This window comes from Microcaecilia unicolor, chromosome 10 (genome assembly GCF_901765095.1).
Source record: "Microcaecilia unicolor chromosome 10, aMicUni1.1, whole genome shotgun sequence".
Classification (NCBI taxonomy): domain Eukaryota; kingdom Metazoa; phylum Chordata; class Amphibia; order Gymnophiona; family Siphonopidae; genus Microcaecilia; species Microcaecilia unicolor.
In genome coordinates, this window is record NC_044040.1 from 174,045,218 (window position 1) to 174,069,948 (window position 24,731).

The 24,731-nt window shown below is 41.3% G+C and overlaps 1 protein-coding gene across 2 annotated transcripts in view; it reads right to left on the reverse strand.

Moving 5' to 3' along the window:
* Nucleotides 1-24,731, reverse strand: part of XRN1 (5'-3' exoribonuclease 1) — a 211,961-nt gene that overhangs the window by 15,804 nt on the left and 171,426 nt on the right. For both annotated transcript variants that reach the window (XM_030215929.1, XM_030215928.1), the window contains exons 36-42: nt 24,014-24,127; nt 14,215-14,343; nt 8,680-8,827; nt 7,235-7,413; nt 3,367-3,480; nt 1,438-1,549; nt 136-296 (exon numbers count right to left, since the gene is read on the reverse strand). In XM_030215929.1, coding sequence (XP_030071789.1) covers nt 136-296; nt 1,438-1,549; nt 3,367-3,480; nt 7,235-7,413; nt 8,680-8,827; nt 14,215-14,343; nt 24,014-24,127 — 957 coding nt within the window. The remainder of the gene's footprint in view (nt 1-135; nt 297-1,437; nt 1,550-3,366; nt 3,481-7,234; nt 7,414-8,679; nt 8,828-14,214; nt 14,344-24,013; nt 24,128-24,731) is intronic.

The following is a 24,731-nucleotide window of genomic DNA, read 5'->3' on the forward strand; positions in this document are numbered from 1 at the left end:
TGAAACAGAAGGTGAATGTAAACCTACAGGTTTCACAATGTAAAACTGTTAATGATTTATTTGGTAAGGCAAACAGTAAAAATAAATAAATAAAATAAAAGCTTTAAGAACAATGTAATGTCATTCAACTGTTACCTGAAGAGGTACAAACTGATTGTGTGCACCAGTTGGCAGAGCTCCTGGAAGAGGCATAGTCCCAGTGAACGAGCCCTGGTAGAAAGGTTTGCTAGGAATAGGCACTGGAGTTCTCCATGACATTGGACCAAAGATGTGGGGCGATGGAGGCATCATGCCGGCTGTGTTTACAATTAAAAAACACAGCTTTAATTTTAGGTTTCAGAGATCTAAGTCCTGAACAAAGCAGGAAAAAGGCATGAATCACATCAATACTGTATTTCCTCCAAATCATTTGCCCAGGTACTTAATTTAATTGTGATTTCACTTTAATAGTTTTTCTGTTTATCCCTCCTTGAAAGAAATCTTTCCCACAATCCCACCACATTTGGATTTCAACAGAATCAAATCTTGCTGATTCTGGTCAAATAGCATTCTTTTAAAATAAGCTGTATGTATAATTTGTTCTGTTTCATCTTTAAAAAAATATAACTGCAGTCTTTTGTAACAATTAATATTCTGAATGACAATGCTTATTATATTTACCTTTCTTATCTGGTGTTTCTCTCATATTTTTAGCTCACTCACCAGCCTCAACTCCATTTTCCTTTCATTTCTTGGTTTCCTACCCCTTCCACCCTTACTATCACTACATTATCTCTCATTCCCTTAACTCCTCATTTCCTATCCCTCAAGATTTCTTACTTCTTGCCACCAACTCTACATTTCTCTTTCCTTTTCTTCACTATTTGCCCCCCTACCTTAATTCCACTTCCCTCAATACCTAGACTCCATGTCTCTACCTCCCCCCTCCTTTCTTTCCTCTTGACTATATCCTCCCTTGTCCAGTATCTATCTAACTCGCCTTACCTCCACAGCATCCATTCCCTTCTGCCTTTCCCCTCCCTTGGCTAACATACCGGAAGATTGAGAATTCACCCCTAGGCTGCTGAATGCTCTCCAGCAAGATGCACAAGATCAGCATGAAGGAACCACAGGCCTGTGAATTTTGAACTAGCTGGCAATGTTGACAATGGTGCTGGTGAGCATTCAGAAGCACAGCGATGGATTTTTGCTGCTCTTCCTAAGTTCTGTGTGGCATGTGTGACCCCACGAGGTATTCTGCATAGCTGCACGGGAAAAAAGTGATGCAGGGCACTAATAGGTAGAGTTGGGCATGGGTCCCTGTGCTACTTCCCTGGGTCCCCTACAGATGTGGGAACTTGGATACTGCCCCAAAAGGCCATGTCTACAGAACGTCCTGCCTTGAGAGCTACACATGAGTACCACTGGTTTAAAGGCTTCAAAGCATAAATAACTTACCAGAGGGCTGAGGGAAAACAGGAGGAATGGCTCCAGGTGGTATAGCAGCTCCCATGGTTTGATAGCTTGGAAACAGTGGAGGAGGCAAAGGCAAATTCATACCTACAGAGCTCTGCAGGTGACACAATTAACATGTTAAAAACAAATGCCAAGTAGTTACACTACACATTAATAACTTTGCAACTTTACTATAATTCCTTTTCTACTGTGCCTTTTTTTAACCAACTGAGGAATCAATTTATCCCAGTCTGATCACGCACTCTCTTTGGGATCCTTTAACTAAGACGTGTACACTCATCCTATGCACATCAATTTGGAGTTACCGCCCGGCTACTGCATGGTCTCGGTGGTAATTTCATTTTTTACACGTCTGATACGCGCTGGAAAATATTTTTATTTTCCTGCGCACGGCATAAACTGGGTGGTAATCGTCATTCTACACATGTAGATGATTACCGCACCATTACTGTGTGAGACCTTACTGTTAAGTCAATGGGTGGCGGTAAGGTCTCAGACCCAAAATGGATGCGTGCCAATTTTTATTTTGCCTAACGTCTATTTTCGCCAAAAATAAAAAAAAAGTCTTTTTTACAGGTGCACTAAAAAATGGATCTGCACACACCCAAAACATGCACTTAAACTACTAACACAGCCCATTTTTCAGCACACCTTAGTAAAAGGACAGCTTTATGTTTCTTCCTCTCCTGTCTGTCAGAATCTCTCAGTTCTGCAATCTTCTTGATAGAAAACAGAGAGTAGGGTTAAATGGTCAGTATTCTCAATGGAGAAGGGTAGTTAGTGGGGTTCCCCAGGGGTCTGTGCTCGGACTGCTGCTTTTTAACATATTTATAAATGACCTAGAGATGGGAGTAACCAGTGAGGTAATTAAATTTGCTGATGACACAAAGTTATTCAAAGTCGTTAAATCGCAGGAGGATTGTGAAAAATTACAAGAGGACCTTACGAGACTGGGAGTCTATATGGCAGATGACGTTTAATGTGAGCAAGTGCAAAGTGATGCATGTGGGAAAGAGGAACCCAAATTATAGCTACGTCATGCAAGGTTCCACGTTAGGATTTACGGACCAAGGGATCTAGGTGTCGTCGTTGATGATAAGTTGAAACCTTCTGCTCAGTGTGTTGCTGTGGCTAAGAAAGCAAATAGAATGCTTGGTATTATTAGGAAAGGAATGGAAAACAAAAAAGATGTTATAATGCCTTTGTATCGCTCCATGGTGTGACCGCACCTCGTGGAATTAGAAAAGGTACAGAGAAGGGCAACGAAAATGATAAAGGGGATGGGACGACTTCACTATGAGGAAAGGCTAAAGTGGCTAGGGCTCTTCAGCTTGGAGAAAAGGCGGCTGAGGGGAGATATGATAGAGGTCTATAAAATAATGAGTGGAGTTGAACGGGTAGATGTGAAGCATCTGTTTACGCTTTCCAAAAATACTAGGACTAGGGGGCATGCGATGAAGCTACAATGTAGTAAATTTAAAACGAAACGGAGAAAATATTTCTTCACTCAACGTGTAATTAAACTCTGGAATTAGTTGCCAGAGAACGTGGTAAAGGCGGTTAGCTCAGTGGAGTTTAAAAAAAGGTTTGGATGGCTTCCTAAAGGAAAAGTCCATAGACCATTATTAAACGGAGTTGGGGAAAATCCACTATTTCTGGGATAAGCAGTATAAAATGTTTTGTTTTTGTTGTTTATTTTTTTTTTTGGGGGGGGGGGGGGGGGGGGATCTTGCCAGGTATTTGTGACCTGGATTGGCCACTGTTGGAAACAGGATGCTGGCCTTGATGGACCTTTGGTCTTTCCCAGTATGGCAATACTTATGTACTTATGTATTAACATAACTAGAAGTGCGCATCAGCCATGCAGGTTACTTCAGTTATCCAGGTTCTTTTCTAAATTAAGGTTCTTACCAGTCTTTGTAAAGCAAACAGTGCAGCTTTCTCCTTGGCTTCGTTTTCAGAATGACACTGAGGTCCGTGGATTAATAAACCATTTGAAAGCTTCACCTGACAAACTGTCAACGTCTAAACAAAAACAAAAAAAAAAAAGAAATTGTCAGCAAATAACAAACATCACAAAGTATGAATGAAATTTAAATCCCTCATTTTCAAGTCCAAACATTAAATCATTCTTGAACACAGCTGAACAAATAAGCTAAACATGTTGGAAAGGACTTCTTAACAAACCGGACTGCTCTAATTCCAGTTCAAAAGATATGATGGATAGTGGTTTAATTAACAAAAGAGCAGGACTTTACTTTTTATTCTTTAATTTATTTAGGGCTGCATTTTGATTAAAATTTGTAACTGCGATTGTGTGATTAAAGGTATATTATTTTTTCCCCCCTATTGTAGCTCCTTGTGACTCTGGACAATGAAGGGTTAAGGGGGTCTTTTGCTAAACTTTAGATCGAGTTATTTGCAGCAGGGCCCATAGGAATAAAATGGGCCCTGCTGCAGATTAACTTGAGCTAAGCTTTAGTAAAAGACCCCCTAAGTGACTTGCCCAGAGGCACAAGGAGCAGCAGTGGGGAAAATAAATAAATATAATTCATTGCTATTAAAATTTTAATCGAAATGCAGCTCTACTTAGAATTTGGAACTGTGTCATAATATCCTCCTTTGGGATGAAAATAGACTGAGCTTTATGCTGAAGTTGGATGAAATTGTACCCCTCAGATCATTTCACATATGCCCATTGAGGGCAAACCTTTATTTACTGACCAACTAACTGTGAGGCATTAAGACACAATGTTTGTCGTGTAGAAAGGAAAAGGCAGAAAACAAAATCTGAAGGGGAAAACCGAGGCTGGAGAAGAGAAATTAATAAATATTTACTGAAGTTACATGAAGCCGAAAAGGCCGCCTTCCCTAAAACAGTTGAGAGCATGCTAATAGACCTAGGCAGATGTTTGCAGCAGAGAATGTTTTAATGGGATTGGGTCAAACTTGTATACATGATCGATTAGTACAGCAAATGAAATTGAACAGGCAGATTATTTGGCCACCAAAATCTAATGGGTTATTGTAGTCTCAAGGGACAAAGATACATCTTCAGGTGGAAGTAATAAGGATGGAGGCAGACGCGAAAGCTAATCTGAGACTAGAGAAATTTCAGTGACTCTGTACTTCCTGTCTGCCTCTGTGAACAACAGCTTCTCCTTTCTTTATATCCCCTCAATCCATATTCTAAGTATCTTCTACCCATCGCAGATGAAGAAACTTCCACTCCAAACTGGCAAACCACTGTCTGAGTAGTTGAGGTGAGGTGAGCTTGTAAGTCATGCTACAGCACTATCCACTGCAGTGCAGAAAACATTTGACTTTTTCTCGCCTGTCTAACGGGGCAAGGCACATTCCAGGGGTGATGCATTTGATCTCAAGAAGGGAAGACAGCTACCACTAAAGCAATAGTAAAGGTACAATGATGAGAACAAGTCTCCAAAAAGGCTTTCTTTCCAGCAGTGGCTTAGCAAGAGGGGGGCGGGAGGGGCGGTCCGCCCTGGGTGTCAGCTCCGGGGGGGGGGGGGGGGGGGGGGGGGGTGCTCCCTGCCAGCTCCCCCCCCCTCGGCGAATCGACACCTCCCCCCCCCGGCTCCCACACCCTACCTTTAAAAAGAATATTGGGAGGCGCTGCGCCCTGCACATAAAGGAAATGTGGACCGTCGGGTCTTCCCTCGCTGTCTGTCCTGCCCTTGCGGAAATAGGAAGTTGCGTCAGTGGAGGGCGGGACAGACAACGAGGGAAGACCCGACGGTCCACATTTCCTTTATGTGCAGGGCGCAGTGCCTCCCGATATTCTTTTTAAAGGTAGGGTGCGGGAGCTGGTCGGGGGGGGGTGTCATCGTGCTGCACCCGGGGAGTGCAACGGCAAACCGCCCCCGCCCCGGGTGGCAGCCCCCCTGCTACGCCACTGCTTTCCAGCCTTTCTGGTTGGTGACAGCACTTGTGTCACACCCACAATTCTGCCTAGGATGAGGAATTCTTTAAAAAGACGACTGTCTTAATACAATTCTTGAGTAGCTGTCCTTTCATTATGATTGTTTTGACCTGACCTGATGAATAAAATATAAATCCTTAAAGCTGGTCAGGAAAAATATTGTTAATCCAATAACAAAGGTATCACTTTGCTTTTTATTGACTTTTATTTCTGTAGAAAGAAAGGAAAATTCATCCTTCCAACTTCAAATAAAAGCTAGTGAAATGGTGTACATATAGAAACACAGAAATGAGGCAGATAAAGACCATATGGCATATCCAATCTGTCCATTCACACTAACTCTATATCAAGATAAGTTTTTTTTCCTACTAATGTTTAGCAAGTGCTAATGGCACCGGGCCCGTTGGAATAAAATGGCTCTGTAGCCATTACTGCACATGAACTGTTAGTAAATGACCCCCTCCATATTCTATTATTATTACATTGGATGTTCTTTATTCTGTTATATTTTCTTCTTGAGCTCTCTGGAGAGGTGGACTAGAAATCTGGGTAAACAAATTAAAAGTTTGAAAACTATTAGGTACACCAAGCTGTAAGGCAGAATAAACCAGCATATAAGCTTCTCTCAGAACTAAAGCCGCAATATCACATTTTTAAACACTATTCTATAACTGGACACCACAATTTAGGAACCTTGATGCACAGATGCCGTTATAATATACTAATGTAAGTCAGCATCAGTGCGTATATATTTAGGCGTGCACACATTACAGTACTCCATAGGTTATGCACATATGTGGGAGACACGCCCATATCCTGCTTATGCTCTACCAACTTGTACACCTCATTGTATTTACAAGCTAAAGCAGTTGCACCTCTGAGCACACAACTTGCACTTATGTGTGTAATTGCACATTATGCACTGAATTCTATAAATAATGCCTAAAAAATCGGCACAGAAAAAAATAAAAGCGCAAAGTGCTATTCTATAAACAGTGCTTAAAGTTAGGCGCCGTTTATAGAACAGCACTTAGTGCTGGGAACCGTGACTACATTTAAGCGCCACACCTAAATTAGGCGTGGATCCCCTTTATTCTATAACAATGCGCATAAATTAAAGGAACAACCTTGATCCACCAATGACCTGCCCGCGGCCACGCCCCCTTTTTGGACCCATGTGTAAATTTGTGCGCATATGTTTAATTAATTCTAATTAGCACCAATAATGGCTTGTTAAAAATCTCTATTATCGGTGCTAATTGGCTCGTTATTCAGTTGTGTATGCAAACTGGGCATGTGTCCAAATTTGTGCACGCAATTTTTAGTGCTTTTTATAGAATTCAGGGATATATGTGCGTATATGCTAGTATTCTATATCATGTGCACAAATGGTGCCTAACTTTATTTATTGCATTTGTACCCCACATTATCCCACCTTTTTGCTGGCTCAATGTGGCTTACAGGGTGTTGTTATGATGCAGTCATTACATGATCTTAGATACATAAGCTGAAAGTAAATGAATAAGATGCAAGGTCATTACATGATTTTAAATACATAGGCTGAAATTAGATGAATTAGATGCAAGGTGCTAGAAAAGGTGTTGTGAGAGGTGTTTTTGATGCACCTGAGTGATTTAAGGAATGATTTATTAAGGATGCCCTGTTATAAAATGAGGGGGAATGGGTTGGATGCAAAGCATTTTTCCCAAAGACACAATATGGAAAAAGCCTTTAGTAAATCTGATCCAATATGATCGATGTAGGTGACTTGTAAAGTTTTTGTTCCTATATGACTTCAACCTCTAATAGCTGTTTGCCTTGACATGATTAATGTCTTACCTGTGGTGTCCGAAGGAATGAAAATTCTGGTTGTGGCATTCCAACAAGGGAACATATTCGTGAAAGTTCAGACACTGGTGTTCCTAAGACAGGCTGCTGAGCCATCAGAGGCTGGCCTAATGTTTCCAGACCCTGGATGCCATGAGTTCCTGCACCTGGATGTTTATTCATGTGAGGAGCTACCACAGGAAAAAAAAACAAAAAACTTTCTCACTGCCTTGTCTTATAGGAAAAGACAACACATCTTAAACAGCAAGAAACCACTTTTCAGGCAATAGCTTTTTAATTTACAATATTAAAAAAAAATACAGTATGACTCTTGGTGGGACTGAAATTCAGTCTTGAATTCTGGACAACACATTCTAAAATGTAGAAACCAAATAATCAATTTCTATTGCCCTAAAGCAATTTACTTGGCTTCCTTGCTTGCTGGCTTTAGTCCATTCTATACTCTCTTATTCCCAGATCTGTATATTTTTATGGTTCAAACTGTGAGTCAAAGTCATAAACATCAATAAGAAACATTAAAAACTATGGCACATAAAGACCATACAGCCTATCTAATCTGCCTGTCCATACTAGCTACTATGCTCTACAATGCCTTCCCACCTCCCCAACCCCCACCAGAGATCCTCTGTCCTTGTCCCATGCCTTCTTGTACTCAGCAGGCCTTGTCTCTACCACCCTTTCTGCAAAGACATAATTCCTTGTATTACTCCCGAGTCTATTCCGTTTGCCTTCATCCCATAACCCCTCATTCCAGAGCTTCATTTCAACTGAAAGAAGCCCCTTCCTGTGAGTTTAAACATTGAGGTATTTAAATATCCCTATCCCCCTTTCTCCTAAACTGTACAAATCTATATCTTCAAGTCCTCATATGAGTCATGATGAAGCCCAATGACCATCTAAACAGCCACCAGAAAATAAGTGGATCATAAAGATGGTTATTATGTGTATGTTTTATTTGTCATCCGCTGAGCATTATTTAGATTACATGGAATATAAATCGCTTAAATAAATATTAATGTTATTAGTGTATGTTAGTTGCCACAGGGTTCATCCAATAGGCTCTTCTACAAACATTACAAACCAACAGTATTAGTGTGAGCTCAGTAAGAAACTGGAGAGATGCTCTCAGTACCTCTTTGCTACTGCTTTCGACTCCTAACCATGACTCTCTTACTCAACACCCTCACTTATCACCCCTACCACTGCAATTTCCCCACCCCTAGCTGTCTTGTTCGTCTGTCCAATTTAGATTGTAAGCTCTGTTGAGCAGGGACTGTCTTTTCATGTTAATTTGTACAGCGCTGCGTAAGTCTAGTAGCGCTATAGAAATGTTTAATAGTAGTAGTAGTACTAAAGGGTCCAGATAACTAACATATCTTTTCTCTCTTCCTGCTTATCCAATCTGTATACCACATTTGTGAGTCTCCACACCATACCTAACTTCTTCGTTTGCCTGTGATGTGAAGAGGGTCCATGTGACTCACGCCTCCCAGCTTCAATCATTGCTGGTTTCAGATCAGTCCGACTTTCTGTACCATCTGAGCTATCAATTTTCAAAATTTCTTTCAGCATCTGTGTTCCTTTCTTAGAAAGAAACAGAAAAGACAACAAAGTAAATACAAAACAAAGGGAAGTTCTATTTAAAAATGAATGTAATATGTTTCACAATACATTTTTTCATTTTATGTTCCAAATACAAATAATTCATTTAACATGTGGCATAAACAACATGGGAAATGACACTATGTCATTACTGAGCTATGAAACTGTTCTGTGTCTGTAGCAGACGGAGACTTTAACAGGTAAGTCTGTGATTCTGCTTTGCTTTTTAAATTTTATTTTATTTATCTCACATCTTCTCAGTAGTATCCCAAGGCAAATTGCATACAGATTGAGTTATGCAGTGTCCTTCTCCCAGGCCCATCATTAGATTCCTTGTCTACCTCACCTACAGTTCCTGTATTTTCTCTGAGTCTTCTTCTATCTACACCAGAATTAGACTCTTCTGCCACCTACCCCCAATATGACCCCTTCTGTCACCCTTACCATCTGCCATAAGCAGCGACTTTTGCCATCTCCAGCCCCCTTCTCCGAGCCTTAACTCCAACATCAGACTAATTTCCAAGCTCTTGCCCTCCTGTTGGCCCCCAACCCCCCTTTCCTATTCCCAGCACTGGCATCTTTATATCCCCTGCGGAGCGACAGAGCTTGTCTTTTCGCTGCCACTGCTCTATCTGGTCAGCTCCGGCCACTAGTACCACATGCTTGTTTAAATCAGAGAGCAACTACTTCCAGTTTCTTGTGCGGAGAGAGAAGATACACCTGTTTGTTGATGACATATTCCCTTTCTTAGGGGAGCCTCAAAGAGACTCATTGGTCATTCAACTTGGTGGTCATTCAACTTATAGAACACTATGAGTAATTTGTAGAGTTAAAAATTAATTTTGAGCAGCAGAGGGAGTTCCTGGACAAACCCATAACGTCAGATGAGATAGATAAAATTATTAAGGGTCTGAAAGGGGGTAAAGCACCTGGACTAGACGGGTACACGGCTAAATTCTACAAGGTATTGGGACAGGAGCTAAGACCACTCTTAGTGCGGGTAGGGAATGAATGCTTCAAATTGGGGACCCTACCGAGGAGCATGTATGAGGCGGGGATTACAGTTCTTCCCAAACCCGGGCGTGACCCAACAATATGTGGTTCATATAGGCCGATTTCCCTTATAAATATAGATATTAAAATATTGGCCAAAGTAATGGCAGAGAGGATTAATAAATTCCTTCCTCAGCTAATTCACACGGACCAAGCAGGCTTTATACCTAAGAGACAAGTAGCTGACAACATTAGGAGGACCCTAAATATTATTTGGGAGGGTCAAAATAGGGATGAGACTTTGGTGCTTTTAACAACTGACGCAGAAAAGGCCTTCGATCGGGTTGAGTGGATCTACCTATGGGAGGTACTAAAAAACATGGGATTTGGCCCAGGGATCATATCTTGGCTAAGGGGATTATATGCGAGACCGGTGGCCAGGATAAAGGCGAATGGAGGATATTCGGAACAGGTGCAGATACAAAGGGGTACCAGACAGGGCTGTCCCCTCTCTCCCTTGCTTTTTGCTATTGCAATCGAGCCTCTTGCACAGAAGGTTCGGGAGACAGCTCAAATAAAGGGTCTCTATGTGGGGGAGAGGGAGCATAAAATAGCTCTGTTTGCAGACGACATTCTTTTCTACGTGAGTCAACCAGAGGTGTCGTTAACAAACATCTGCAAAGAGATCAAAGTTTTTGGGGAAATGTCTGGATTTAAAGTCAATTATGATAAATCAGAGGTTTTGGGTGTTGTGGGGCCTCCCTCAGATACTGAGGCTATGTTGGAAAAATTTCCCTTCAGGCAAGCGCGGGAGAATTTTAAATACCTGGGCATTTGGATAACTAGGGCTCTAACAAAGTTATATGGGTTAAATTATGCTCCCCTGTTTAGGGAGCTGCGCACAGACATGAGTCGATGGAAGAATGGTCTGCTGTCCTGGTGGGGCAGGATAGCGGTGGTCAAGATGAACTTGGTCCCGCGAATGTTGTTTCTTTTCCAAACGTTGCCTCTGGAAGTTCCACCAGTGGTTTTGAATAAATTACAGTCAGATATTTCACGGTTCGTTTGGGGGGGTAAGAGAGCAAGAACATCGAAAAGAATTATGTGGAAGGGAGTAGAGGAAGGGGGAAGAGGACTACCCAACTTAATATGGTACTACCAAGCAGCACAATTGAAACAGGTGGCGGAGTGGAGCAAAGGAGATAGATCACCAGTGGCGATCTTAGAGCAAAACCTGGTTCCAAGGGGTAATTTGGAGAAAGGTGTATGGGGGTCTGGACAGATGTATAGTTTACCTCAGGGGAAGATTAGCCCCTTTGTGTCTCACTTGCAACATACCTGGGATGTATTAAAAAATAAATTCCGGAAGGGGGTGAAAACCTGTACTTTGGCCCATATTACCCATGAAAATGAGTTTCACGTAGGACAAGGGGGGGGGGGGGGGGTATTTCATGAGTGGAATCGAAAGGGCCTGCGGAGATTTAGGGATCTTATGTCGGATGGGGTAATGAGAGACTTCAAGACACTAAAGAGGAAGTTTGATTTACCAGAATCCGATTATTTTGCATACATACAGGTTAGACATTTCATGACGGGACAGAGGTGGTTGGCATCGGATCCGAGGGAAAAGGAGCTATTGGAAAATATTTGGGAAACCCTGGAAAGGTGGGAGGAAAGGAATTTCCAGGTTATATAAATACATTCGGGGAGATAAGATGATCAAATTGCCCTACATGACTGCATGGGAACGTGATTTAAATATGGAAATGAGTGTGAAGGAGTGGGAGCGGATGTGCCTAGAGGTAAAAAAAGCATCGGTGTGTGTGTTAATTAAAGAAAATGCATACAAAGTTTTAAGCAGATGGTATTACACACCAGACAGGCTAAAGCGAATGTATCCTATGGTAACTAATCGATGTACGCGGTGTGAAGCAGAAATAGGAAATTTTTTGCATGTCTGGTGGTCGTGTCCTCTTATACAGACTTTTTGGATGGAAGTTGCTATGCATTTGACATGCCTATTAGACACGCAGTTCCCGGTAGAACCAAAGTGGTGTTTGCTGGGATGGGGAAATAAAAGGGGTCAGAAGTGGCAGAAGCGGCTCAAAAGACTGGGGTTGGCAGCCGCTAAGCTGGAAATAGCAGCCCATTGGAAACAAAGACTGGGTCCTACAATCACAGATTGGACAATAAGAATCAAGCACATTGTGGGACTAGAACAATTGACTGACAAAAGACAAGGCGGATATAAGCCAGATGCGAAAGAATGGACTCAAATAAATCGACTATGGAGTAGTGAATTACATGTACAGGTGATTTAATAAAGATGGATTAAGTTGGGAGCAGGGGAGGGGTGGGGGAGTAGATTGGGGAGGGAGGGTGGGTGGGTGGGGAGAAAATTATCAAAAATGATTGTGATTTACAGTTGTTGTTGGACTTGCTGTATTTGGAATATTAGAGCAGTCAGCTGGCTGCACTGGCAAGCATTGTATTTTTCCATTATGTTGTGTTCAATAAACATTTTCAAATTAAAAAAAAAAATAATAATTTTGAGGAATCTGAGGTCTTGGGTAAGAAAGCTCCTGCTAATAGCAGGGCAGGTCTACAACTTCAGTGGGCACCAGGTTACTTGAAGTATCTGGCTATATACACTTAAGTGTGGATTTGGCATTGATGTACAAACTTGTGGGTCCTTTTACAAACTGCGGTAAAAAGTGGCCCGCGGTAGTGTGGGCGCATCTTTTAGGCATGTGCTGGGTCATTTTTTAATGGGCTGGGAAAAAGGCTATTTTTTAATGGGCTGGGAACTAGGCCTGCACTAAAATTAAAAACTAGCACACACCTATTTAAGGCCTGAGCCCTTACCGCCACCATTGACCTAGCGGTAAGGGCTCACATGCTACCCACGCGGTAACCATGCAGCACGTGCCAACATGGGATATGGCCGGGTGCCCACCCCACAGTAGAAAATTATTTTCTAACATGGGATTCGGCTCATGCCAAAATCAGAATTACCACCGGGCGCACACACTACCATGGTGGTAGTGCCAATTGAGCACACACTACCCACACCTTTGTAAAAGGGCCCATTAATGTGTTACCAAGGCAAGGGAGTTTTCTATGCATCTTTGGGAGGATGACCTCTGCAGTACGTGCAGGATAGGTTCAGGCACCCGGCTGCATTTATTCTGGAATGCCCAACTTTACATGAGTTCTGGGCTAACGTTTTAATGATGCTGGAAGATATAGTGAATATAATGGTTAATTGGAATTATGGACTGATGATGCTGAGACTGTGGGAGGTTCATGGTGATGTGCAAAAGTTGCCCAGAATGTCTGTGCGATTTGTGGTCATGGGTGTATTTTGGGTGCATAGGTCTATTTTAAAATGGTGGACAAGTTCTAAGGGGCCACCATTTGACCACTGGTTTAGTAAAATGAAGGATGCGGTTATTTTTTAACTTTAGAACTGTACGTGGACTAAAGATCCAGGGGGTTGATTCACTTGTGTGCATGGAAGATCTTAAAGAGGTTCTTGACCTTCCGGCTTAGACAGCAAGTACCAATGTGTTATAAGTAGTAGTGCTGTATGTGAGAGGGGGGACTCATGGGATGGGAAGGGGGAAGAGAAATGCAGCAAAGTCAGTGATGGCATACCTCCTCTGGATAAGGAACAGACCAGAGGAGGGGTTAGGTGTATATATAGATGCTTTGTTCGCTTATTTATTAGATTGTATGAAACATTGCTGTTGATATGGTTTGGTATGTACTGATCACTGCCATTATATGCCTTCTGCTGTGGAAAAAAATAAATAGTTAAAAAGAAAAAGAAAAGTTGCTGGAAGAAAAGTCCATAAACCATTATTAACTACATAGATTTGGAAGAGTCAACACTTATCTCTGAGTATGAATATGGAATGGATCTGCCAGAAACGTGACCTGAACTGGCTGGAGCTGGACACATAATACTGGACTGGATGAACCTTTGGTTTCACTCATTAAGGGAAAAAAATAGTAAAATAGTAAAAGTCGGTAAATAAAGACTTGCACGGGACATCTAGTCTGCCCTGCACGGTGGCCAAAGTTGTACCTGGAACTCGGCACAGGTTCCACTTCTTTATGATTAAACACTGGTATACTTAATCTCTATCTCTCCCTGTTAATTTTACAGCACAGACCGTAGATGTCTGCCCAGCACTGGTCTTACTTCCCACCTTCTGGAGTAGCCATTGAAACCCATTCTATCCTTGATCCTAATCTGTCTTTGCCATTGACGAGACCCAGACCGCAGAATTCTGCCCCACATTGGTCTTACTATATTCTTTTGTTGCTGCCATCTTATATGAAGCCAACTTTAAGATTAAATGTATACAAACCAAAGCAAATGACTGTGGAGACAGATGCTCCTCTTTACTGGCACTCTCATCCTTGGAACAAGAGGGCTGTCCTTCATTTTCTGTGGAAACTTTCAGAGAAGCTATAAGATTTTCAAATTCACTCCCAGCCTATGAAAAAGGAAAACAGAGTGAACATTTTACTTTTTGCTGAACCAGTGACACTTGTTTTTAACATAAAATGCTATTAAATACACATTAAATATGTACCAATGATGCCTCTATTTTCATTGCAGTCAATAACTGAAAAAGATGCAAAATCATAATATTTTTGGCATATTCAGGTTCAGTCATGACTGATGCTGCTCCATTTCCAGTTGGGGCTGGTGGCAGCAGTTATTATTAAGGGGTACTCAGAAAGCAGAAATAAAGGACCATTTATGGAGAATTCAAGAACCTGACTACGATGATCTCTGCTCTCTTCAGCTTGCAGATAAGTTGGTTATTAAGGGAAGTATAGGCTTGCCGCACCAAATTTTTGTGATGCCTCCCACCTCTTGGGGGACACACTGGTTGAGAAATCCTGATCTAGATCCTTATTATTGTATCCTAGTGAACTTCAAACTCTGGTCACTACACTATGGTCCTTGATTAATTCCGTCTGATGATTCCTCAATAGCCTACACACTATAATTAGCAGCCTGTTGATAATCACTTTAGCATAAAATTTTCAAGTTCACATTTAAGAGCAAGACTGGCCTACAGGACTCTGCCTTCAATGGATCCCTACCTTTCTAGGCCTTCTATCTCTCTTCCCTTGTCTTTTTACCGCGTTCATTCTTTCTCTCAAGATATTGCACAAACCTAGCACCCCATTTCTGAACGGCTTTCATCTGCTTGACAACTCACCCACCTCTGCCATAAAACTTCCTTCTCTTCAAATTTCCATCTCCACCCGCTGATACTGCTTTCAAAACTATAAAGGCCTTTGCCTTGGGGCAGAAACTTCTGAGAATATACTAATTTATCCTGGGAAGGGGGAAGAGAGACTTTCAGACAGATGTGGAAGGCCACCTGATGCTTGTTCTCTGGCATGACAGGCAGACGAAAAGCGGCGACGCAGACAAGCCCAGAACATCCCAGGCCATCCCTGCGAGCCATCCCGCACCCTCACGTGACCACCAGTCAGCAGCGTAGTCCCAGCCCGACCACACTCACCTAGCCTCATCGATCGGGCAGCGATGCCCATACCCCGGCAGCATATTGTGGTGAGAATCAGATGGCATCCTCCCCCATCACTAGTCACCACCGAAAGGCAGAGGAGGCTGACCGCCGCTGCATGAGTAAAGAAACCCACACCCACGGACAGCAGGCTAATCTGTGAGCTGTGAGACGGGAAGTGGCGAATTTCCACTACGATCCTACACAGGAGGTGAGCGAGCGGGCGGACGACCCACAAGATGGAAAGCCATGGCGATCTTCCCAGACTGGTGAGTGTGCGAACAAGCCGTGAGGCGGAAGACGATTCTCCCCAGATGAGCACGCGTTCGAACGGCGGCCCGCAATCACAGCACGGCTCTGAGGACGGGGCCTCTTCCGACCCGGCCCTGAGGATAGGCCTCTTCTGACCTGGCACCTGAGGCACACTGATTCTCCCCCCACGCACGCCATAAGACGAAGGACCTGCCGTGCAGCTGACCACCTGACCTCCATCCGGCCCATAGTTAAAACGCGGCTCTGGAGGACATTGCCTCCTCCGACCCAGCATCAGAGGCGAAAGCCGTTCCCCCACGCACGTCCGAAGACGAGGGGCTTACCCTGCAGCTGACCACCCGCCACATTGAACGGAATGATGTAAGAGTGTAGATTCGCGTGCCAAATGACCGTCTCAGGTTTCCTCCTACCCCGAACCACACGTACTCGTCCAGCAACATAAAAAGATGCATCACTAACTAAGTTACTCATAGGAAGGAAGAGGAAGGAGATGGTGCCCAGAGCTATAGAACGCTGCCCCGCGCTCAGGACACCATTCTCGAACATCTGACTGTGAGTTATTTAACTACCCTAAAATAACCCAAAATGAATACAATCAAAATACGCCTAGCAATCTACTCCCTCACACTGACCCACCTAACACTATCCATTACACTCACAGAACACAATACCATACCATACCCATCCTTCAAATCCACCAAAGACTGATCAAACACTCCACACTCCACCAACCTGATACTCACCAAAGAGCAGGAAGACTATCCAACTACGGTCACCAGCAAAGCAATGGAAGGAAACATCACCCAACGAACAAGTCACAAAAATCCATACAACACCTAACCTAACAACTCAATACCAAAATATCCAAGTGGGTTACATTAATGTTAAGTCCGTAGTTAACAAAACATCAATATCAGACTGGATCAAATCAGAAAACCTCGATCTTATCTTCATCAGCGAAACATGGATCCACAACCAAAAGTACCCTATAAACCTCGAACTATGCCCCCCAGATTACAAAATCACTCACTGGACCAGAGTGGGAAAGAGAGGTTGAGGCATCGCGTTAATCCACTGAGCACAATTCACCACCGAAACCATCACCGAGTCCATATCACCCCAATTAGAAATTGCTTCATTCAGAATCCAAAACAAATCCCTGACTGATCAACTGACCTGCATCCTGTTTTACAGACCACCCGGTAACTGGAATGAAAGCCAGCCTATCTTTACGGATTTTATCTCAAACACTTGCGTAAATAACTCCAATACACTAATACTAGGCGACATAAACCTCCAACTCAACCAATGCACACAAATGCAAAGACTTCCTACAGTCTTGGGACCTCACATGGCCTCACATGCAAGCTACCCACATCAAGGGCCGTACATTGGACCTTTTATCACACAAACTATCCACAGATCAAACCTATCAATAACAGACATCAAATGGTCAGAAGCACTTTGGACCGATCATTACAAACTGAACCTATTCCTAAACTGGCAAAAGAAGAACTCAAATCATACACCAGAACAAACAACCTATACTACGAGAGGGCAAATTGATCCACAAATATTCTGGCAACAGATATATGACAACGAATAGACAACATGAATTGACTCCATGAACTACCTCAACTACTGGGAGACCAGATGTAGAAGTGTACTAAACGAAATAGCACCCTTAGAGACAAGAACATCAAAAAGACAAAACTCGATACCATGGTTCAATGACGAACTAAAAAAACTCAAAACACAATCCAGAAAACTTGAACAAGCATGGAAAAAAACAAAAAATGAAAATACACTCAATGCATGGAAACAAACACACAGAAAATACAAATATGCAATCAGACAGACCAAAAGGTCCTACTACAAGACAAAACTTGGACTGGATAACAAAGATCTTAAGAAATTATTTCAACTCATAAATAAGTTACTAGACAGCACCCCGATCACTACATTCAACACAGACATCCCACCCACAGACAAACTGGTTACCTACTTGAAGGATAAAATAACAAAACTACGCAGCACTCTTCCCCATCACAACATTGACATCGAAAAGTTCTTCGACGACCTAGACCTAACCCCAGGTGGATACTCAGCCGACTGAATCTGGTCTACATTCGATCTACTCACCACTGAATCAGTCAAACAAGTGACTCACAGATTCGCCAACACCCACTGCAAACTGGACACATGTCCCAGTCATCTACTTAAATCCGCTCCAAACCGATTCATAGAAGACCTCACACTCCACCTAAACTTCACACTACAACAAGGTCTCTTCCCCGAGGAATATGGTAACTTACTACTTACCCCAATACCAAAAGACACTAAGAAAAAGACAAACAACCTCACCAACTACCGCCCAATTGCGTCCATCCCTCTAGTAGTAAAACTGTTGAAGAGTTTGGTAACCAAACAGCTCACCGAATACCTGGACAAGTACTCAATACTACATGACTCACAATCAGGATTCCGCTCCCACCATAGTACCGAAACTGTCCTAGTCACTCTCCTGGCCAAATTCAAACAGGAAATAGCCATAGGTAAAAGTATACTACTCCTTCAATTCGATATGTCGAGCGCATTCAACGTGGTAAACCATAACATACTATTAAGACTCCTCGACCACTTCGGGATTGTTGGAAACGTACACAATTGGATCAAGGGCTTTCTAACCACTAGAACATACCAAGTAAAATCAAATTCAAACATATCACCACCGTGGAAAGCAGCCTGTGGAGTACCCCAAGGATCACCATTATCACCAATACTCTTCAACATGATGATGATCCCACTGGCAAAGTCCATATCTAAACGAGGCCTTAACCCATTCATCTATGCAGATGACGTCACAATCTACATTCCCTTCAGACATGACCTGACAAATAACCAAAGAAATAAATGACAGCCTGAACATCATGAACTCCTGGGCAAACTCATTCCAACTGAAACTGAACACTGAAAAAACACACTGCCTTATCCTCTCTTCTCAACATAACAACTTCAAACCCACAACCTTAAACATCCCAGGACACACACTCCCTATATTAGATAGCCTAAAAATACTCTGAGTAACTATTGACCGCAACTTCACTCTCGAGAGCCAAGTAAAAATGGTAATACAGAAAATGTTCTACTCAATGTGGAAACTCAAATGAATAAAACCTTTCTTCCTGAGGGACACCTTTCCCAAACTAGTACAATCAATGGTCCTAAGCTATGCAGACTACTGCAACGGAATATATGCAGGATGCAAAGAACAACTCACTAAAAAACTCCAGACCGCCCAAAACACAGCAGCCAGACTGATATATGGTAAAACACAATTCGACAGCGCTAAACCCCTTCGAAGAAAAGCTGCACTGGCTCCCAATCAAAGAACGGATCATCTTCAAAATCTGCACCTTAGTCCACAAAATCATCTATGGCATAGTCCCAGGATACATGACAGACCTCATTGATCTACCAACTAGAAACAGACTCGGATCAGCACAATCATACCTAAACCTACATTACCCAAACTGTAAAGGGCTAAAATACAAAACAACTCACGCATCTAACTTCTCCTACATAAGCGCACAACTATGGAATGGACTCCCGCATGCAGTGAAAACAATACATGACCACCTAAACGTCAGGAAATCATTGAAAACCCACCTCTTCAAAAAAGCTTATCCCACTGATCCAACATAAATCCCCACACCCAGCAACACAAGATAATCTATTATCGTACTGGACAATTTATTATCCTTGACCCCATGACGCCTGAAACACTTCTACCTGTGACCATAACTCAACCTTATATTTGTTATCAACCGTAATGGCAATCGCCACTACGATACTCTGTAAGCCACATTGAACCTGCAAATAGGTGGGAAAATGTGGGATATAAATGTAACAAATAAATAAATAAAGATTGTAATTAAGGCTATTTTTGCTAAAGTTGGATGTCTCTCCTGCTGGTGTGCCTCATCAAAAATCACTCCCATTATAGTTACATGGTGGCTTAGCACCTTGTAAAATTCTACTGGAAGTTCAATCGGACCTGGGATTTTCTTTTGACCATTTGCTTAATGGCCTGTGTAGCATTTAGTTGATCTAACTTCTCTCTTATAAGATGAAATTCCTGTAACACCTCAAAGAATGCATTACATTTTTCCTCCTCACTTGGTTGTGCTGTGTAAAGCTGATGGTAAAATACTCAGATCATCTCATTAATGTCCCCATTATTGGTCACTGTTACCCCTCCCATCCTGCATTATTGGGATGAAATTTTGGCCTTTCCTCTACTTGAAACAACTTTGCTAAGCATGCCCCTATTTTGTTCCTATATTTAAATCAATGGTGTCTACTATATTACGGCATCTTCTTCATTCTTTAATGAATAAACTCATTTAAACTGAAAGAATTGTTCTGGTTTCCTTTTGTTAATCCTCTTGTGATGTCCCTCTGGGCCTATCTCAACTCTTTACAAAGGGTAATGATCTTTGAATTCAATCTCTTGTTCTTATGCTTAGCATACAATATAATTCCCTCTCTCATTACCACTTTAGCTGTTTCTCAGAAAAAACCCTGCCTCCTTTACATGATGTGATTATATTTAGCAAACTCTTCCCACTTTGTAAGAAATGGTTGAAAATTACTATCCTCCATTAGGTCTCAGGGCATCTTCCACAGCAGGATGCATTCCTTCCTATTGAAGGCAAAATGCAAGACCATTTTTATAGAGACCACCTTCCTGAAAAGACTCTCTGTCAGTAATATATAATCCAGTCGAAGGTGTGTATTATAAACCATTGATATATGAATGTACACTATCTGTGAGATACAAAACCCTCAAGAAGCCCCAGCCCAATTCCCTACAATTCCCTCCCCCCCCACCAAATGTTTTAACAAGCCTGTGAAGAAAGTTCTATTACATACATTTGGTGCATACACTGACACCATTATCAGCAACTCCCCATATAATTCTCTCTGTGCTATCATCCACCGTTCTTGTTGATCCCCCACACTTTATGGCCTACAAATGGGATTACCCTACAAAATAAAATAGCTACTCCCACCTGCCTACTCGCTGGCATTTATAACTGGGGACCCTATTTCTCCTATATGTCAAGTGATTACCCTATCTATTCCCATCTGAGTCATTAATAATTGGCATCTCCTTTGTAGAGCTCCCTAGATTCCTTTATCACAACTAAGACTGGCTCTTAATAAGGTATTTAAGGGTTGCAAATGGTGAAATTACATAAGTACATAAGCACTGCCACACTGGGAAAAGACCAAAGGTCCATCAAGCCCAGCACTCTGTCTCCGACAGCGGCCAATCCAGGCCCCAAGAACCTGGCAAAAACCCCAAATTTAATAACGATCAATGGACTTTTCCTTCAGGAATCTGTCCAGACCCCCTTTAAACTCAGCAAGGCTCCCTGTTCAAAGAATGTTCATTTGGTGCACCACCTCTAATTACTGATAGTCCCCCCTCACCTTCTCCCTCTCTTCTTTTACCCTTAATCATCCCCCAAATCCTCTCCTCCTCTTCCCCACTAACCGTCCTCTTTGTCCCTTGTCATTCACTCATGCACTCCCTATATATTCACAGGTCCTCCAATATATCTTCTTCCAATCTAAAAACTTAGAACCCTTCGGTAAGCTATCATATGTAGCATCTACGCTCTTGTTCAAAAGGCTCTTTGGAACAAACACAGGAAGATTAGACTGACTGATGTGAAAAGCTGAAATAATATTTTGTAAAAAAAAAAAACACAACAAAAAACAAACCATCTTTAGATGAGTAAGATTGATCACTCTGTTGTGAAAAAAAAATTTGAAGGTATGGTCTATAAAAGACTAAATCTTGTAGTTCACTCACTCTTCTAACCAATGTGATTGCTATAAAAAAACAGAATTTCCATGTCAGATATTTCAACTCTACCTTTTACATAGGTTCTAAAGGTGGTTTCACCAACCAAGTTAGAATTACATTAAAATATCTTTAAAAATGGGTTGGTGTGATTTCTTTCTCCTTGGTTTAAAGGATGAATGTTTTCTTATATAATTTCCTGAATTACCTACATTTATATTATGTAAATGTTTATTTTCAAAATAATAAATAAATAAATAAAAAATGGGTTGGTGTGCCATGATCTTTACATAAATTTAGGTATCAAATTGGAAACCAATTTCTACACATTTGTTATGTGAACATGGCACAAAGGTAAACCTTGACTGATAATGTACTTAGAGCAAAGGAGAATAGATATTCTTAGATGAGAACCTATTACATCTGAAGCTGTATCATTTTCTTTTACAGTGTCAAAAACACAGGATTCTCACAATGAATATGTATGAGATAGTTTTACGAGCTCTGCCTTCAGAGTAGGAGTAGATATTTGTCTACCAGTTCTCATGGAAACAGACAAATCCAGCATTGAAGAAGTGGACTCTCAATGCATCTTGGGAGTTACTGTTGACAAGAATTTGACTTTTCAATCACATCTTTTTTTTTTTTAACTAAAAATGATCAGAACAGTTTGTACGCTCTTCGATCAGCAATCAATGCGTACCCTATTGAACTCTTTCGTCCTTAGATGTTTAGATTACTGTAATTCCCTTTTTCATGGCTTTTGCACATAAGATATGAAGCTTATGGAAACTAACCCAAAGCACCACAGTTAGGCTCCTGACAGGCGCTAAAAAATATGATCTCGTTACACCTTTACTTTAACAAGAATACTGGCCAAGCTTTTCTGTGAAAATTCCCATCAAAATCCTTACTTTGAAAAATAAAATACATCATACAGGACTTCCTCTTTATCTTTCTAGATATTGCTCCCATGGGTTCCTAGCAGAACTTCATGGTGTGCCCAGTAACAGTTGAAAAAATCTCTCCTTTTGTCAGATAAGATGATTCCTGTAATGCCATTTTTTCCATAACATGCATAGAAGTCTCCTATCAGCAATTTAAAACCTCACTAAAGCGCTTAATGATGCTAGAATTTACTTAAATGGCATTGGATGAGCTGGAATGGATGATGCGTGATGGAGTCTAGGATAGTCTCATAATGTTCCCCTTTCTCTTTCTTTCCTTGGAATTCTACTGTAATTTTTGTTTCTTTTTATCTTGATATTATGTTGTTTTAATAACATTATAAACTGCATAGATGTGGATACAATATGAAATACATCAAGAGACTTGAGACTATGTAGATCTCTCTCGTGCATATTCATTACTGATATCCAGAAAACCAGACTAGCTAGGTATGCTCTGAGGTCTCAGCTGAGAACCACCATTCTAGTAGATTGTTTCTTGGCTAATATCAAGATACCCTCTATTTCTGGAGGTAGCTGGAGAAATTTAACTATTTTGTGTTCAATTTCCAAGCAGTCACTGAATTCTTCCTTGATTTTAAGTCAAGAATGTTGGTCTTTGCTGTAGATAAATGGGTATTTCTACGGATTAATGATAAAAGCAAGAGAAACACATTTGATGAAGCATTAATGAGGCTATTAGCACCATCATTGCATGTCCTTTACAGCTTTATCCAATATTCTCTGAATAAATTAATCTGGCGGGAACATGTAGAGAAATGCTGGTACTCAGTGAATGCAGTAGGCATCAGATGCTCTGACATGGTCTTTTGTGGCAGAATTGTGTAAGTTTTTTAGTCTGACACAGGGAGGCCCTATTTATGGGATTCCCTACTGCTGAAATACATCCTGTAGAATGAACTCATCCAAGGACTATTTATGAAGGCCAAGGCAGTGACTAAGTTTGTCCAGAAGAATATTCTGAACTCTTAGAAGGTACATGGCTGACAGATGCATCCTCTTTGATAGGACATAATTTCAGATTTTTAATGCTTCTTTACAAAGAGCAAAGGAACCAGTACCTTCTTGTCTACATAATACAGTACTACTTGATTGTTTATTTCTTCATTTATTATGCTTGTGGGTCCTAGATCTTCCAATAAGAAACTCAAAGTGAGGGATGCAGTCATAAATATATTATACATGATGGAACAAATGACCCTTTAGCATCATGGGGGAACCATGTAGATGCTCAGAAAAAAACTTTTGTTTTTTTTCTTGGCTCAGAGAGCCCATGTCAGCACCACTGGATGGCATCATTCACTTGGTATGGCTGATTCATTCTGCTTGATGATGAAGAGATTTTCACATACACATTTACACACAATATATTGGAGTGAAAATATAGATCAAATCAAGAAGCACTACATAAAGCTAAAGTTTATGCAGATTACTACAATTCACTATGAATACCAGTTTTTCATATCTACACACTTCAGATGACAAAACACAAATTATCCATTACCTTTACAGCTGTGATTGGAACATCAGCTGCTTCCTGTGGCGGTCTTACTGGGGGATTTAGATTTTCATTTCTCTTTAGAAGTCTTATGTTACACTTAATAGGCTCTACTTCACTCTGTAAAACATTGGAATACTTAATCACTAGGTTAACCACTGGAATACTTAATCATTAGGATATGATTAATCACTAAGCATAACCCACTCTCAACAACAAAAATGAAGACCACTATTTTGTTGAGTCTTGTAAAAACTTAAAGAATAAGCTTTTATAAAGAGCTGAATGACATTAGAAGAGCCTAAAGTGGTTACAGACGACTGTAGGAAGTAAAAGCTCATCACTTAAAACAAGAAGTTCCATGCAGAACTAACGAAGTCTACTTTCTGAGACATGTGTCTGTAAATATATGTTCATCATTCTCCTCTAAAACCCCCACCCCAAATCTGGATCCTTTTGTACAAATTGAAATGGTCTAAAAATCTGGTGTCAAAAGAACATAAAAACGTTTAGTGGAACAAATATGCAAACATACAGATATGGTGATTTCACAAGTATGCAGTAGCCACTTAGGGCTAGATTCTATATAAGGCGCTTAAAAAATATGCATGGTAAACATTTCCGCCTAAGCATATTCTATAAGTGGCGTACAGTATACAGAATACGCTTAGTTGATATTCTAGCACCTAAAACTACACGTCTCTATTTACACCAATGAAAATGT